This window comes from Amphibalanus amphitrite, unplaced genomic scaffold (genome assembly GCF_019059575.1).
Source record: "Amphibalanus amphitrite isolate SeventyFive unplaced genomic scaffold, NRLGWU_Aamphi_draft 000198F_arrow, whole genome shotgun sequence".
Taxonomy (NCBI): domain Eukaryota; kingdom Metazoa; phylum Arthropoda; class Thecostraca; order Balanomorpha; family Balanidae; genus Amphibalanus; species Amphibalanus amphitrite.
Window position 1 is genome coordinate 260385 of NW_024881693.1, and position 17874 is coordinate 278258.

At 49.5% G+C, this 17874-nt stretch overlaps 1 protein-coding gene across 1 annotated transcript in view; it reads left to right on the top strand.

Annotated features, from left to right (window-relative positions):
* The first annotated feature begins 2107 nt into the window (after nucleotides 1-2107).
* Nucleotides 2108-17874, top strand: part of LOC122384772 (nascent polypeptide-associated complex subunit alpha, muscle-specific form-like) — a 40080-nt gene continuing 24313 nt past the window's right edge. The window contains exon 1 of the mRNA XM_043372492.1: nucleotides 2108-2532. Coding sequence (XP_043228427.1) covers nucleotides 2247-2532 — 286 coding nt within the window. The 5' untranslated portion in view covers nucleotides 2108-2246. The remainder of the gene's footprint in view (nucleotides 2533-17874) is intronic.

Here is a 17874-nt window from a genome sequence, read left to right on the forward strand (position 1 = left end):
CCGGTGGCCGCCGAACAATGTCTCGATTTTGGCGAGACAAGTCACGGCGCAGACGAGGCGGAAGGTGACGCAGTTTGGCACGACGTTCGTCAGGCGCCTGACATGCGCCGGCGACCTCGTGTTCGACCCGAACGGCAATGTGTACGGCGCCGGGCGAATGAAGACTTACTCGTGCCTAGTCCTGTAGACCGTGGGGTGGCTACTGACTAAAGCCATGGGTCGAAGGACGCACGAAACCACGGACAGAACCGAGATGCACTGCGAATAGAGAGAGAGAGAGAGAGAAAAAAAAAAACGGATATAGGCGCAGGAGTGCTGAAAACGAAGGAAAAGAGGCTCTTCTTTGCATTGTAGTGATAATTAGCGGTTGGACTATTGGTTTGAACGTTTAGCGAACAATAGATGCGTGCATGCTGGTCCTAGAATTAAATGGTTCTATTGTACATAAAATAATAGGTATGATGATGGGATCTGTTTTGGATTGAGTCTTGACGATTTAGTCACGCATTCAGACAGACGGAGTAACTTTGTTAACCCTCGTCCCGTTGGGGGGGGGGGGGGCAATATGGCATTGGCCCCGGCCCGTGGTTTTTCCTGAATAGCAAGAAAACGCAGCGCCGCCAAATTTTCAGTACCTTCTCGGACATCAAAGTGACACCATACACAAAAATTTCAAGTCTTAGCTCACCTTAGGTCAGAAGTTATTGAGGTCAAACTGAGGTCATGTTCGAGCAAAATGAGCAAAGAACATGAAATCTTGAAACGCTCACAAAAGATATGTTACCAGGCAATTTCAAAGTTCTTCATGTGGTCGCGTAGAGAAAAGACGGCGCTACAGAACTGGTATTTGTCCAACCATATATCAGGAAGGCATATGGCTGATAGGGCTGATTAATATGCCTTACCTATGTATTCCGTGTGTCTCTGCCGTATTTTGCACGATGGTGCGAACTCATCAAAGTTCCAAAGCATATTATTGCAGTAAAGATTAGGTACTTACGCTTATTTCTTATATTATGACGCTTAGCGCGGAAAGCTAAAATTGTGCAACCGGAAAACTGAAACAGTGTTATATAGGTAAATGAGATATGTTGTACGTAGGAATTTAGCGTGTGCGTCTAAAGCATTTGTCCATGACATTTTTGCTCCATGAGCGCAGTAGGTCTTTTCCTGAGTGGATGCATTTCACCGGAATTTTCGGCTGGAAGCCTTACTTTCGAGGGAAGTTTCACTCGTGTTTTCATATTGTTGCAGCAACTCATGGCCCCGCCTCTGTTATTTTCAACTATTTCGTGGTACCTGCACACAAATTCACCTGCAATCGACACAGCCCACTCCATGTGAGTAGAAACGAGGAAATTACTCACGCAGTTTTTATCTTTCAAGTATCCTATCCCTCACAGTGTCATATGTTGATGCAAGGTAAGCACTGCAGGGCAAGGATTTACAGAGCAAAAATTTAACGCCGTCATTACAGTATTTTTTTTTTCACCGATGCACTTTTAATCAATTCTGGCCGGCTCATAATGAGCTCTCTCACACTGTGATGACTCTGACTGAGTCCAATTCGATTCGGCGGGCTCCGTCTCGGCGCTCGTCTATGACTGGTGATTCTCTGAACCGTGGTCAATCACCGTTCGACAGCGCCCGGTCGACCGCCGCTCAGTTAGGGACGCTACCCGAGCCACCGCTTTGGAAAGCCGGCTAGTCGACGCCGAGACGCCGGTTTTCGTTCCGGTGAAAGCAACAACCTCAGGCAGCGTGCAGCGTTTTCCGTATTTGTCGCGTTTCTCGCTGAGCAGCCTCGTCATTCTACGCTGGTGCGTATGAGGAGCATGACCTTGGCCCTGTGACCCTGCGCGGTGTGCGCGCTGCTTCCTCAGCCGCCTCCCGACGGCGCGTCGCCCCCCTCCCCTCCACCTGTCGCTATTCTTCCCTCCGTCACTCCCCCTCTCCATCACTTCCCGTCCCTTCCTCCCCTCCCAGGACACACCCGCGCTTCCGACAGTCCCCGCGATGGGGGCGGGACGGCCGCCGCACGGGGGGGGGGGGCACTGGGCTGTGACGTCACAGTCGGTGCCGGCCGCGCGGCGCCGGCCGCGGCGCTGTCGTCAGTAGCACCTGTGACGGCCGGTGGTGGTGGTTGGAGTGGCTCGCTCGGAGTGCCCGCAGCGCGGAGAGAGACCCAGTGAGGTGCCCGGTGCCCTGTGGCGGTCAGGTCAGAGCGGAGGTGACCCTGCCCGGGGATGGCGGGCGCTGTGGTGCAGCCGCCCGCCAGCGGCCAGCCGGTCGGCCTCAAGTCGGCGCTGAAGAAGGGCAGCACGCGCAGGAAGCGTCAGGTGGTTATTGACGAGGCGCGTAACACCTACTGCGAGGCGACCACATACTATGAGGACGTGCCTCTGCCCCGGCGCCGGGACCTGGCGCTGAAGAAGGCTGCCCAGCAGAAGGCGGCCGTCGATGCGACGTCGACGGCGATGATGACGGCACTGATGCCGCCCACGGAGCCGCAGAGCACAGCAGCCCTGAACGGTAAGTTCCGAAGGGATTCGATGCAGGTATTCTTTGTGCTGAGTCTCCCGTCTTGTGCGCGTCTGTCATTTAGGTAAATGTTAAAACACCGATGAGATGCGAGTCGGGCAGGTATCTGCTGTTTATAGTCCAGGTAAACATAGTTGACTAGCGTTAGACGGTTCATGAGACAATATCACTAGGCATCTCTTACATGCCGCCGTTTGTTTCTACTTCACCCGTGTTTGCATAGATGTAACAATCCAAACCAACGGAATTGTAGCTTGCCAGTCATAATCAGATTGTTGCCATTGATCAGAAATAAGCAAATATTGATTCAGCCGTCCTTTAACTTTTATCAGGGCCGTCCATCTTTGACGTCAGTCTGCATTTGCCGCCACGTTTGTTTTGACGGCTACCTATCAGTGATCGTTACGTTACAATTCCGAGCAGTACCTTTACCATGATGTCAGTGGTGTCATGACGTCAATGATGTGACGTCAGAATCCAGGGGTGCAGCGAGTATGCTGATGTCGGCATTGGTCGGTGCTTTCGGCTGCAAGCGGTCCTCTTGAGAGCTGAGACTGGATGATGATGGGCACTGTAGTAACACTAGTCCGGCCCCGCCCTCCTCGACCCCTCTTGGGCTCCTTTGGGTCCTCCTAGACCATTACGGCACCTCCTGGATCCTGACCCTCGCTAAACTTTGAGTGCTGATAGGAACCTACCAATCGACCCCCAGACTGAGCCTCTGATAGGACCCCTTGCGGGCCCCATGAAGTCCTGTCTGGATCGGGCGGAGATTTCTGGTTTAAACTTCAGGCCAGGTAATCGGTGGTTTACTATGCACGCTAGCGAGTTTCCAGACAAGCTGTGCCGGTCAGGAAAAGCGCTTTGTTGCTGTTTTGTTGATCAGTATTTGCACTCAGGACTGCAGTGTTGCAGCAGTCCACAGAACAGTTCGTCGTGGACGAGTTATTCATGCACTGCAGAAATGGAGCCCCGAATTCTGATCGACATATGTTCCTCTCCAAATGTGGCTCTGGTTATATGTTGTTTCGTCCTCCGCGAGGCTTAGAAAGTGAAGCCGGTCCGGGCCAGAAATGACACCAGAACCTGGTGTTTTTTTCCTGTTGTACGTTCATCCTTTCGTGAAATATCTAGCAAGATTCTTGCATGTTCAAAGTTGCCCGTTTTATCGCGCTCAGACAATTATTTTCGCTGTTACTCGGCGTTTTGTTCCGATAAGTAAAACCATGAGCTGATACATATGTTTGTGATGCTAATGTGGCGTTATCACGGTGATTTTTTACATGCATTCCCATGATGTCTTCTGTCTTGTAACATCGGTATCTTCCGAAAAAGTCTCGTGAACCAAGGCCGCGTTTCACAGTCGCGTCCCATCTACATTCTGAGCGCAGCCGGCTGTCGCGCCCGCGCGGGGCCATCGTTCAGAGCACTTCCAGCCCCACCTGTTGTGTCCTTCCTGTTTTTAACGCGCCGAAACAGGGATAGACCCGAGGATAGGCCGTCCCCGAACCGGGACAAGGTTATGGCGCAGCGGGAAGAACGTCGGAACAGGCCATCAGTCATGTCTCCACAGACGACTACTGTTTCGGCAATGAGAGGATTTCCTAATTCAGGTGGTTGTGGAGGCGCAAAGTGCCATTATGTCGATGATTCTCTCTCTCTTTCTCTCTCTCTCTCTCTCTCTCTCTCTCTCTCTCTCTCTCTCTCTCTCTCTCTCTCTCTCTCTCTCTCTCTCTCTCTCTCTCTCTCTCTCTCTTTTCTACCTCTCTTCGAAGACTCATCCTCCAGGCCACCTCCATCCTCATCCCTATTTTTCTCTTTCTCTTCGTCTCCCCTTTCCTTCTCCCTCTTTTCCTCCTTCACACCACATGACTCTCTTCTCGTTTCCTCATCGCTCCGCTCCTTCTCCCTTTCCGAGTCTCCATGGTCCTTCATCACTCTCACTTTCCACGTCGTCCCGGGTCCGGACTCGTGTCGGCATGTATGTAACATCTGGCCGGCCGGCGTTTGTAAGCTAATGCCCCGCCGCCGCCGCCGCCGCCGCCGCCGCCGCCGCACTCTCAGCTATGCGGTGCCGCCCTCACCCCCTCGCCCCCTCGCCCCCCGTCCGTGCCGCTATGCCACTCGCCTACCAACACTGCGTGCATGTGTCATATTCACGCCCACCTTCAGTCAGACAAAACAACGGCACAGCAGCGGGCCAACATTCGGCGTGGGTTCAAACACGCCCCCATAAAGCGAGAGCGACATGTGTGTCTTTGTGAACCGAACGCCTATCGGGGGGCGTTCGACTCCCGGCGGCGGCGCTTCTGAAACACGAGGTCGGACATGGTCTGGCATACCCACACGTTCCGGTGCAGCAACGAACTTTGAACGAAACGTGCTCTGGCATATTATCGACAGGTACTTGCATGAAAGTGACGGTTCAGAAGGTAACGTTTGATTTTTGGAGCTGCGCCAGAAGACGGCGTTTGAAAGGTTTCACGAAGTCTCGCCAGACGCCGCCGCCGTCGGCGACCCGTCTGGAATTAATCTCCCGGCAAAAAAGGTTCTTTGACTGGCGCAGCGCTGATTTTCCTATAAAGAATATCTACTGAGACTTTGACGATAAGGGAGAGCCTGACGCCCAAAAATCTTGCCAAACTTCCGCGGTTTTAACGTATTGATCTTCACCTTATTATCACCAAATTTATATGTAGTTGACGAAAAAAGTTGATCAAGCTCCGAGCATCTTCATTCAGTCCGTCGGAGAGTAAAAGGCCCATCCTCAGCCAGCCAGTCTGCAGCGTGGCACCAGACGAAGGCACGGCTCCGGATTACCATACAGGCACGGCAAACTCGCGGGGAGCGGCACAGACGACCCCGGTGGGTGTGGCGGCGGGGATACCGGTGGGGACACCCCTCACTCACCGGGGATAAGACAGAGAGTCTGGTAGAGGGACGGCTCCGCCCACCGGCACCTCAGACAGCGCGGCCGCCCCCGCCCCCGCCCCCGCCCGGACCCCGGGCGGCCGTCCGTCCACCTCGGCCGCGACTTCCGCTCCCCTGAGGGGCTTCCGCCCCAGACGGACCGCCACTATACGGCCGGCTCGTGAAAGGACGCCCGGTTCTGGGTCACGCCAGTCAGCGGCGCCCGGCTGTGATCAGAGAATGGGACGTGGTCCACTGACGCGCCGCGGAACGGTGGTCGTCGTACACCGTACGGGCGCGGCGCGGCAGCGGCGGCGGCGGCGGCGGCGGCGGCTCGGCAGAGCAGAACTCAGTGGCTTCGGAACACTTCTGGCGGAGCAGCGGAGAAGGAGGCATAACCCCATAACTTATCATCGTTTGCCTCCGTTAGCTCTGACAGTGGCGTTTTTCAGCTTGAATCGGCCCACTGTTTGATTCAATTGTCCTGGTGCCCTGATGTCTCGATTCACCCATTCTGAGGTCAAAGTCGTCTCGTCTCCTCAATGCTTTGACCGAGTCGAACTCAGTATCTCAGTTCCACTATCCGCTGAGTTGCCCTGTAGCACGACTGTCGGCGGCAGACTCCGATGCCGCCATGAGGACGGACCAGCACGAGCTGCCGAGCCGGGAGCGAGTCTGCTCACGGAGGCCCCGCAGGGTGCAGCTTATCGAGCGTATTTACATACACGAGCCGCCAGCTGACGCGATTCATTCGGTTTTTAAACGGCAGAGACGTGTTGATGAGCGATTGGAGTTTTTTTTGTCAGTGCCAGGGCCGCTTTTGGCGCCCGTGGCGTGCCGGCGTGTTTTGCCGTGACTCCGGGCGGCCGGGGCGCCACGATTTGTGACGTCGCGAGGACTCGGCTGCGCACGCGATTTGTGACATTCCAGAGCCCATGTGCCTCGTGAAAGCCTCAAACTGGCGACACAACAACGCCCAATATAGAGTGATATCGTAAATGTGTTAGTAGCTATCAATCTACTTCAGGCTCGGGCGTCTGAAAGATGGCGAGGATAAATGAAATACTAAAGGCGAACGTCAGTTTGATGGAGGTACAACAGGCGAGTTGATTTTCATTTTCCTTGTGAGTACCGTTGGGGTTGTATCTATCATTATCTGCACGTGATTGCATTCTGAGCAGACAGTGAATAAGCCTCTTACTTTCTTAGATAACGACGCCTTCTTAGCAGAAATTTCTCTATTCGCGTTACCTACACGGAGCCTCTTGACCTCATCACTCAGAAGCATCCTTGTCCGGTACGGGATTGTTCCTAGCCAAGTGGGTCATTAAGCCAGCCTGACGCCCATCACAGCTGCTAAAGCATCCTTTCTTATCGGGCGTGCACAAGAGCCTCCTATCGGCCGTCGGCGCTCCCAATAAGGATCCTCCAAGGTCCTCGACGGACGGTGAATGGGGCCGGACCGACGGCAAAAAGTGCAGGTAAAAGCGGGCGGTGGAGTGGGCCATGACCATACCGCAGCAGGGCAGCGGCTGTGTTTTTGGTCCCCATTGGCCAGCCAATGACCCACTGTGAGCGGATATGCCCCCAAATGGACAGCCAGCTGTTCAATCTCGCCCAGACCCTCCCCACCCTGGCTCGAGTTGTATGATCTGTTGGTAGTTAACCGAGCATTGGATAATGTTCGGCAACATATTGCAGGTAGTTACCGGCTTCTGCGTTGAACTATTGTCTCAAATAGCGCCATGTCTCTGCTGTCTGCAGCGCCGGACATGTTCCAGTGTCTGGCCGTTGTCTGTTGTCTAGCTGTTGTCAACCGTCCGACGTTGTCTGCTGCCGCCGGCCAGGAAAACACGGCGACATGTGCTGTCCACAACTCAGCTCAGGCCGCACCCGACCGGCCGGGGGACGGGCCACACCGCTCGGACAAGGCTGTGTCACATTCCGTAGGCACGCTCCGCGACAGTCGGTCCAGGCGACACGGCGGTCCGGTCCGGTCCGGTCCGGTCCGGTCTGGTCCGTTTTCCGTGATGTGTTGGTTCATGGCGTGCTGCCGCCGTGGCCACTCCTTCAGACCCACAGAGGTCGCAACACACGAAACTCACTTGATGAAGTGCAGTTCAACTGACTAGCTTCCTAGCTTCCTTTTCGTGAGGGCAGCCTATTAAATTTTTTCGTGAGCCTGATATCCGGTGCTTTAATTATTGAAATGAAAATGGCATTCGTCTTCGACTTCGACCACTTGAAACCCACGTAATCGCGTTCAGATCACAAAACTCAACCCGAAAAGTGCCCCTCGCTGTTCCGTGTGCGGTGAGCTCCAAATAATTTCTTATCTCGCCTTTGATAATTAGCCGCCAGTACCAGTCTGAATATGATGACCCCTGTGATATTTGGCTTAGCAGGCATTTCCTTTCCAAAGACATTAGCGATGCATATTCCACAACAGAAAATGATGTTAGGGAGTAAAGCCTCACCCGCCTCTTTCTGGGCAAGTATACGAGTGCAACATCATTTTATACAGTCATGAATACCAGCATGCAATAATTTTTACAGCCCACGCTGTAAACTTTCCAAATCCGGGCGAATGCTGAGCTGTCAGACCATTTCGCTGGCCGGGATGTTTTAGCTCCCCGTGATGGTTTAGTTCCGACTGGGATAGTTAAGCTCCACCGCAGGGTGGAGATGGACACTTGGAGGTCGAGTTGTGGACAGTGGACGCTACACACCCTGTGGACCTTGACGTGAGGTGGCGACGCCCGGCTCCACCCGCCGGAAACGCCTCCAAAATAACAGATACCTACACATGCAGTAGGGTGCAATGGGCCACTGCCTGGGGCGACGTGTTTGTGTGGCAGGAGTGAACAGGGGACGGATCGTCACCCTCGACGTGAGCCCCTCTTCTTGAGGAACCGCTGGAGCACGCTCCTCGCATTCCTGTGCGTTCTAGGATAGCAGTCTGACCGAAAACACGCCTGGAAATACAAAGTGCCGTAACTTACACAGCCGAACACATTACCCTGCGCGCAAACCATGGTAACCTGCGCCTCAAACCATGGTAACCTGTATTGCCGGGGATCATTACCCTGACCGCGGAGCGCGGAGCCTGCTCTTTAGAGCACGGCGGCTGGGTTAACGACGGGTCCCGTACGGCGGCACATAAAGGGCCGTAAGTTTGACAGAGCACCGCCCCGCGGTAACGGTAGGACTCGGCCGGCTGGTCCGCCGTGGTCGCGGCGCCGGGGGCTGGTGTTCGTCCTTGCTGGAGGCTGAAGGAGTGTCCGAGGCTGACCCAGAACGTGGTGCATACTGCAGCTGGGAGAGCGAGGAAGGCCGCTGAGGACCCGAAGGTTACTCGGGGAATGAGCGTGTCGAAATATCGTGTCGGCGGATTGTACTATAACGACTAGATTGATGGATTTAATTGTCCTGCAGTAGTATTTCATTCATTCATTGTTTCATTTCAATTTTACTCATTCATCGAACGTTTCCTTTGGTAGTATTTTATTCATTCATTGTTTCATTAATCTTATTCATTCATCGAACGTTTCCATTTCTGTATATAAGGTGCGGCTGTTTCAGCCTCTCGTTGACATTTACGTCCGACTGCAGTGGCCATGAAGACGTTCCGGCAGGCGGTAACTGACATCGTCTCATTGACAGCTGTGAATTATCACTGCGATTGCTAGCCGAGAAGTGGCGCCATCGGAGGCTGGTGGGCGGGGTGATTTATCGACCAGCGGATTTTGTCGCGGATAATCGGCAGCATCGCCTCAAATGCGGAGAATCTGCAGAGGTGTTGAATGTGCGGGAGTCTGGTTGTTGTACTCTCTTCTGGGTACTGTAATGGATTCCAAGAGCCTTCTTGGTGTGGCACCATGTTGATCGTGCTAGTCTTATTTCTTATTCCTCTCAGATCATGAATGCTCTCTTCGCCTGCTCGTTGCCCATGTTAGTACTTCCGCTGCTATCCCAGTCTCTGTCGCAAAGCATCGTTCGTGTGGCCTTATCACAAACCCATCACCATGCCAACATCAAAACATGTGAATAGTTGCAAGCCCATCTGAACCTCTCCGTGCCCCGAACCCATCTCGCACGTGCCCATATAGCGAGCTGGCCTGTAGCGAGAGGCAGCTGCATCACCCGGTCACGTTATCGTGACACTTGCAGCGTCACTGTCGACCAACCCGTTCTGCACTCCGCCGCCGCGGAATGTTGTGCATGCTTTTCTCATTAGTGGCCGCACGTGCACATTGCGTGTGTTTTCGCTATCTGGTTCATGGCTGGTGAAAACAGGTAGCTGGTTATTATGTGTTGCAAAAGTGCAGTCTGTTTGGACAAGTGCACTACTTAATAGATAATCATGTAGTGTACAGACCGTTACACAGAATTAAGGTCTAAGTTGGATGGAATGCCATGATTAAAACAGTCATGTTTACTAAGTGAGAGCATATGGCTGCTTCTGAACACTTGCAGTGCAAAAATAGTTAGTTGATCTATCACTTAAGGCGTAAATTTGTTTAAGTTACAGGAGGTGCAATTTATACACTGTAGCGCTGCATGCGATAGCTTTGTTTATTATGCAGGAGCATTGTGTAGTTACGCCGTTCTTATGTAATTTATTGGGTGTTGTTGAAATATTCGACAGATATTCTTTTTTAGTTGAGTGTGTTACTTCTAAGGAGGCGCATAACAACACATGTTATCCTAACGAACACTTATTGTGTACTGTATCCATGTGTACCATGATGTAGGTATTATTGTGGTTCTTCCTCTGCCTGCTCTCCTCCACTGAAGTCCGTTCTTCCCTCACAGTTCCCATACTCTTGAGTCAATCGGTTTTCTCAGTACCGTCTGTAGAGCATGGAACGCCGCCGTCCAACATGCCACGCCGCATTACAACAGCGGCTTTGTTCTGCGATAAGAGGGCTACAGCGCCGCTCCAAGTCCTGCCGCAATCGGCGCCATTTTGTGGACCAAAACCCGGCGGTCCTGAGAAAGTGAACAGGCGAACCAACGTCACAGTTTGCTCACGATAACGTACAAAACTGGCAAAGACACAGGTGCAGAGATTCACAGAGCTTGACAGAGACTACCGTTATCCGTAATTATACACGGACTTTTGAGACATTTGAGACTTTTTTAGATTTTTGCCGGCATAGACGTTTCTCTTCACTCCCCCACTCTACCTCACCATCCTCTCTCTCTCTCTCTCTCTCTCTCTCTCTCTCTCTCTCTCTCTCTCTCTCTCTCTCTCTCTCTCTCTCTCTCTCTCTCCCTGCCGACACGGTTTGTCGTCAGTCCCACACGGTTTGACTCGGTCCGATAAGATAATGGCCCTATCGGACGGTTGAGCTCTGCCCTATCTGCTCTCTGCGAGTGCTTGACCTGAGGTCCGGCGATACTGCGATGCTGGTCGAGGCGACTTAGTGTGGCTTCTGCTTACATACATACCCACTTATGTCTCGGGAGAAATATCGATGATTTATTGTATAAGTGAGCAGGAAGGTTCAATGGGCAATAAGGTAGTGAGCATTGAGCTGGAAGGAGGTAATATATGACTGATAAATGCTGTTTATTGGAAACGTGTCACGGAAGGAAAGGCTGATTATGCAACTTGGCTCTCGGCTTTACATACCCGAGGAAAATATTGCTTTCATCACACTTACGCTAAAATATAGTTTTCTTTATCACATGCCTTGATGCTTAAAAGTGACTCAGACATCCTGTGCGATGCGAAATCTGGGTTTAATGAGATACATGGGCAGGATCTAAAAGTACGGCAAGCTCATCGGTTAATAGTTATTGTGAGGTATCATTTCAGTTTTGTCATACATATAGTACCACCATGTAACTCGGTCCGCCATGTAACTTCAAACCCCCTCAGCCGGTCGCTACCCTCCCCGTCCCACTTCCCGCTCCCACCCGCACCGTCACGTCTTTCTCGTGACTCACGCCGCTGAGTCCGCAGAGCCCGTGATTTCGGAGCACGGGAGCGCGCCGCTGCCAGGTGTCACACAGGCGTCACCTGCAGTCACGTGACGTGACGGGTGTGACGGGTGAAGGCCCCGCCCGTGTGACACCTCTCTCGGCCCACCGCACCTGTGCCCAGGCACGGCGCGGTGGAGGTTTCTAACGGAAAACAGGTGTCACAGGAATAGTTACCTGTCGATGTTCGGTAGGTGGAATTGTGTTCACCTGCAGGCGAGCTATGGCTGGTTTTGACTAAGGTTGGTGAGGATTGTAAGGCAAAGAGTTGTCAAAAGCAATGTTTGATTTTTTACGTCATAACTTGATAGGGTCAAATGGTTGATTGCCGCCATCTGCAAGCCATTGTCAGTATAATTGAGGCATACATTTTTTAGGTGACACATAATTTGACAGCACCTTCCTCCATGTGGAATGTGGATATCCCGGCCTGTGCGCTTTCCATTGAAACGGTGCTCCGCTATTTTTACAATCATGCGCCAGCGGACAGATACGTGACCAAGATCACGGGTATGCCTATATTCGTATTGGCCTGCGGTGCTAAATAAGACGAATGAAATGCAAAATATGACACCTGACACTTGTCACATTAGACGTGACGTGTGACGGCCGTGACGTGACGTTTATGACGTGTCCGGAATGAATCAGTGACGCGGGCCGTGCAGCCCAGCTCAAGTGACGGCCGGTCGTGTTTGTATATATCGACACCACCAACCGCCGCCTGCAGCTTTAGGTCGCGGTCACGTATAGGCTACTGAAAGCTGACCCCAGCCCCTCCCGGCCCCCTCACCTCAGGTGGGGGGTAACCAAGCCCTGGCAACGCTGCGGTTTGAGGTTCCCTCCTGGTTCGATTGGCGTTCGGCAGAGGGGTTATTGTATTCCGATTCGGTTCGGCTGACGTCGACGTTTACAAGCGGGGAGTGTTGCTGGGCTGTGGTCGTCTTTGTTCAGAGCTCGCAACTGAAAAGTGTTGTGTGGACAGATTCCATAGGCGTTGCATGCGACGGATAATTTCCTGGTCGTCCTATTTGGTATTGTCGTTTATTATTCGAGATCATTAGTGCTGTGTTTCAATGGAAGCAGTGAGTGGATAGGGGAAGGAAATACCAATCAACATTGCTCGGAGTGATATTTTTTGCTCAGATTCAATTGTCTACTCGAATAATGGAGTTAATGGCATCACTCCAGTAGCACAATAATATTAAATTGGACCGTTAGAAACAAGAGAAACCTTCTATGAGGATGAAAAATCTGTGCTGTTTTTCATGCCAATTTATTGACATCACTAAGCTCTGGTTTTCGGCTACTGAGACCAGGGCTGCGGAGTCGGAGTCGGAGTCGGAGTCGGAGTCGGTCGGAGTCGACAGTTGTGACCGGAGTCGTAGTCGGAGTCGGAGTCGATTTTAGAAACCCGAGCCGAAGTCGGAGTCGGAGTCACCGAAAATCTGTCGACTCCGCAGCCCCGCTAGGTCTGCGGAGTCGGAGTCGGGAGTTGGAGTCGGTCGGAGTCGACAATTCTGCCCGGAGTCGGAGTCGGAGTCGGAGCTGGTTTTTGAAAGCCGGGGTCGGAGTCGGAGTCGGAGTCGCCGAAAATCCATCGACTCCGCAGCCCTGACTGAGACTGCCTCCCTAGAAGTAAGTTACTAAGCGCAGGCAGATTCCCACCCAGCTAGGCGTTTAGGGTGTTCTCTGCTCATTCATAAGCAATAAAACACCAGCTACCGTAGGCGCGTGCGCTTAGGCATGTAAGTGCGAAAGTGCCGCCGGTATTTTGTAGGTATGTAAGTGCGAACATGGCACCGGTGTCCGAAAAGTGGTCACGCAGTGGTCGGTCGTGCCCGCTCCGGGACCGCGCTCAGGGGTAATTGGCCGAGACGGCGCGCGCTTTCTCTGCAAACCGCTCGAACCGCCAACCGGCGCGGTGTCTGGCCCCGCTCGAAGCTAGTGTTGGAAAATTATAGACGAAATTTCCGTATCCTGACGGTTCGGAGAGATGCAACGTAGCATTGCGTTCCTGGAAAGCGGACTAGTAACGTGTTCCTCACACCATGACTTGTCATGTTTTTAAGTGATTTTTTTTTTGCTTTGGCCAAGGTGTGGCACGTGTGAAATGCAAACGTGTTTCAGTATAACTGCACTTACTAACGTTGGAATCGAGTAAAATTGCAAACAACAGATGGAAAATATTGCATTGCAGTTTGTTTTCCAATTTGTGGTAAAATAGTCGCCATTCACTTTTTCGTTTTACGTATACCCCACATCGATCTTCGCTCTCTTCCCAACCGTCCACAACCCTCTACCTTCCTCTGTTGTGCGGAAGTCGGATTATACAGACACCGACCTGGCTACAGCTCCTGCATTGTTCCGTGCCCAGCACCTGTGCAGAACTCAACTGGTCTGCGAACACGCATGACATTCTGCACTGTGCTGTGCGGGGGACACTGTCAGCTGCAGAATGGGGTGGGGGTGGGGAGAGGGACACAGGTGTGCCGGCTGAGACTGCAGGTCAGATACAAATCGGGCCTGGGTGTTCCGGGTTTCAAAGCTGGCAGTGAAAAAGTGCGTGTTTCAGGTGTACCTACCCAGACTGGCATGGGCCCTAGACGTCTGTGTCAGGCTGCACCATAGCGTCTTCCAATTAATTCGGTCGTTTGGGGTTAACAATTGAAGTTTATTTGGTTAATCTGCATGAAAGTTTCTACGCGTTGATTGTTCATTTGTTGTAAAAACACACACAAGGACTATATCCTGCATTTTATTCTTTCATAAGACTACTTGCCATTTTTATGTATGTAAATTCCAGTGATTGTGGCAACCATGTGCGTACATGGTAGTTACAGTTACCACAGTAAACTGAACGTTCTGCAGCTGTTCGCTGTACCATTTTGTTTTAATTAACATTGAATGTTAAAAAAATGGCGACATGGTACCTGTAGGCTGTATTATTATCAGGGCTGGATGGATTTTTTTTTCTAACTACACCGCCACCCATTAATAGGTGACCAGGAGTGCCCCCTCCCTCAGCCCAGCGACTCACAGAACCTTACTTTACCACCAGAGAAAACATAAAATGGCAAAGTCGCGGCACTCCCTGCTAAGAAACGGAAAACAACTCAGAATAAGCAGCCAGTCGGTAAGAGGAAGTCTGGTTAGTTAGAAGAAAAAAAAACAGGGCAAAAGATGTCCCCGCTGAAAGCAGCGGGAGACTAAATCACTACTTCCAATACCATGTTTTATGATGTAAAAGAACACTCATTCAGGGTTAGTAAAGGGACACATACATACATACAAAGCACAGGTTCTGGTCAGTATTCTGCAAAAGGTCATGTGTGACCGGACGAACCCTTCCAGCTAAGCAGAGCTTGTTGCTGGTCGGGGTCACCGGTCACAACGCCGTAAGGGTGGGTTCGGTGTAAGCCACAGTCACTATGGCTGACAGGCTACGCTATACGAGTAGAAGGTGTTTGGAGAAGTTGAATAAAAAACTACAACGTGATACAACGCATGCATATTATTCTATTTGAAGGTGCCTTATTTATTTGCATATTTTACTATTGATTATTGATCTTATGTAAACAAAAGCTACACAGGGTGTTCTAGGAAATACTCCTTACTTATTTTCTTTACTTGCAATTTAGACATGTTGATAATGCATTGAGCGTTGAATTGAGTTGCCATAATTTTATTCCAGATGCGAGGCCCAAGCCATGTTACATTACGAGTGCAGTATAATCTTTTTATAAATGGTTCAATGAACTGTTGACGATTTCTGGTCCTTGAATCGCTAGGGTCACTAAGGGTAAATAATCCACCAACAGATGATGGGAGAGAAAAAGAAAGTTTTCTGTGCATTAAGATAATAGCCTGCTGTTTTGCTATATTATGAACTTTGAGAAGCTTAAGGCTTTTGAAAATTTCCTCTGTGTGTGCTAAACGATGCTGATGAGTAATAACACGAATGGCTCGCTTCTGAAGCAACTCAATTTTGTTTAAGTAAGAAGGGAATGTGAATCCCCACACCACACAACAATAATTGATATATGCTAAGACCAGTGAATTGTACTAAAGAGTTAGCAAATGAGTATCAAGGAAAAATTTTGCTCTGCTCATTACCCCAATGTTACGACTGATAACTGTTGTTAAGTGGTCAATATGGAGATTCCATTTAAGGTTCGGATCTATTATCATTCCTAGGTACTTGACTGATTGAACAGCCTCAATAGGATCACCATTTAATGTTACATTAAGTTCTGCTGGATTGAGTGTATTATTGTAGATTTGATACACTGTTTTCTTTGTGTTGAGGCTAAGTTTATTTGCTTGCAACCACGTGCATATAATGGGCAGTTCAACGTCAATCATATTTTGAAGCTGGAACGCTGTTCCACTTTCAAAAATGAAGACCGTATCATCTGCATACAGTAAACATTGTGCTGTTTTACAAATATTTGGAAGATCATTTACATAAAGTAAGAAAAGCAAAGGACCAAGAATGGAGCCCTGGGGTACACCAATGTTTACATTTTCTATTGAAGATCTTGCACTGTTATATTCTACGCACTGTTTTCTATTAGTAAGGTAAGATTCGATCAGGCTAAGTGCTTGCTCAGCAATGCCATATTTGCTACATTTTCTTATTAGTATGTCATGATCTACAGTATCAAATGCTTTTTTTAAATCGATGTACAGAGCTATGGCAATGTTGCCTTTTTCAAATACTTTCATTATTGTATCCTGCAGGAGAAGTATGGGCATATATGTTGAAAGTGACTTTTGAAAGCCAAATTGGCTAGCAGACAATTGTTGCAGGAGATATTCCATGAGTCTTTTGTGAATTATCTTTTCAACAAGTTTTGAGATATAAGGCAAAATACTTATTGGTCTATAGTTACACATGCTGCTTTTGTTGCCGGCTTTGTAAATAGGTTTGACAACTGCAATTTTCATGTTTTCTGGGAAGATACCTTTTTCCAGGCAGAGATTAACCAAGTGCACAAGTTCAGGTATTATTGTAGAGTAGGTAGACTTGAATATCTTTGCATTTATACCATCTATACCTGAGCCAACATTTTTCATGGCTTTGATGATCGAGTTCAGCTCAGCTGAATTAGTAGGCTCAAATTTGGATATATGCTCAGCATGATCACTTATTATATAACTTAATGGGTCAGTGTTGCTTGGAGGAATATCATTTTTCAGTTTTTCACATATTGAAATGAAGTATTTGTTAAATGAAGCAGCTATGTCATTTTCATCATCCAGTTGTGTACCATTTTCATTGACAAAGCTACTGGGCAAGGACTGCCTACTGCATCCTCCCATGGCACATTTTTTCAAAAGCTCCCACATTTTCTTGGAGTTAGATTTATTTTCTTGAAATTGATTTTGGAAATAATTTTTCTTTGCTACTTTTATGATAATGTTAAGGCAGTTCCTATGCCTATTGTAGGCAAGCTTATTCTCTGTGGTTGGGTTTTTATTTTTTTCTTTGTACAAAAACACTCTCCTATTGATAGATGTTAGTATTGCTGGAGTTATCCAGGGTTTTATAGCTTTACTTTTCCTTGTGCATTTTATTTCAGTGCTAAACATCTTTATTCTATTATGTGCTGTGCATTTGTCCCTGTGTCTCACGCTGATGGTTAGACATGAGTTTTTGCCACCTTCATTAACTAAGGTTGTTTTGGTACCCATTGTGAAGGATAAAAATGGAAAACTAACTGAGAAAAACAACTACAGACCGATTGCAATTGCCAGTGCTATGTTCTAAGATTTTGGAGAGAATTATTCTCAACCGCTCTTCTGTACAACTTAGTACTGGTCACCACCAATTTGGATTCAAGGAGCGTCACTCAACTGATATGGCGATATATGCTCTAAAGGAGATCACAGATTATTATTTGCGCAATGATAGTCCGGTGTTCATTTGCTATTTGGATGCTAGTAAAGCATTTGACCGTGTTAATCATTGGAAATTGTTGGATAAGTTGCTGTGTAGAGGTATGAACTCCCGACTGGTAAAACTTATAGCGTTCTGGTATAAGTCTCAACGTTTTCATGTACGATGGGGAAGTTCTGTATCGGCGGGTTTCAATGTGTCAAATGGTGTCAGACAAGGTGGTATTTTGTCTCCATTTTTGTTCAATGTATATACTGATGACCTCTCCGATATGCTTAATCGATGTGGTTATGGGTGTCATTATCTTGGTAGCGTAAATCATCTGTATTATGCAGACGATATGGTCTTACTTTCTCCGACTCCCTTTGGCCTGCAGCAAATGCTGCACATATGTGAGAGGTATGCGAAAGACCATGATATTTTGTTTAACTCCACTAAGACAGTCTGTATGGCCATGCTTCCAAAGAGATTCGGTGGTATGCATGTACCTACGATATTGCTCTGTGGACATATGCTGAGTTTTGTTAGTACGTATA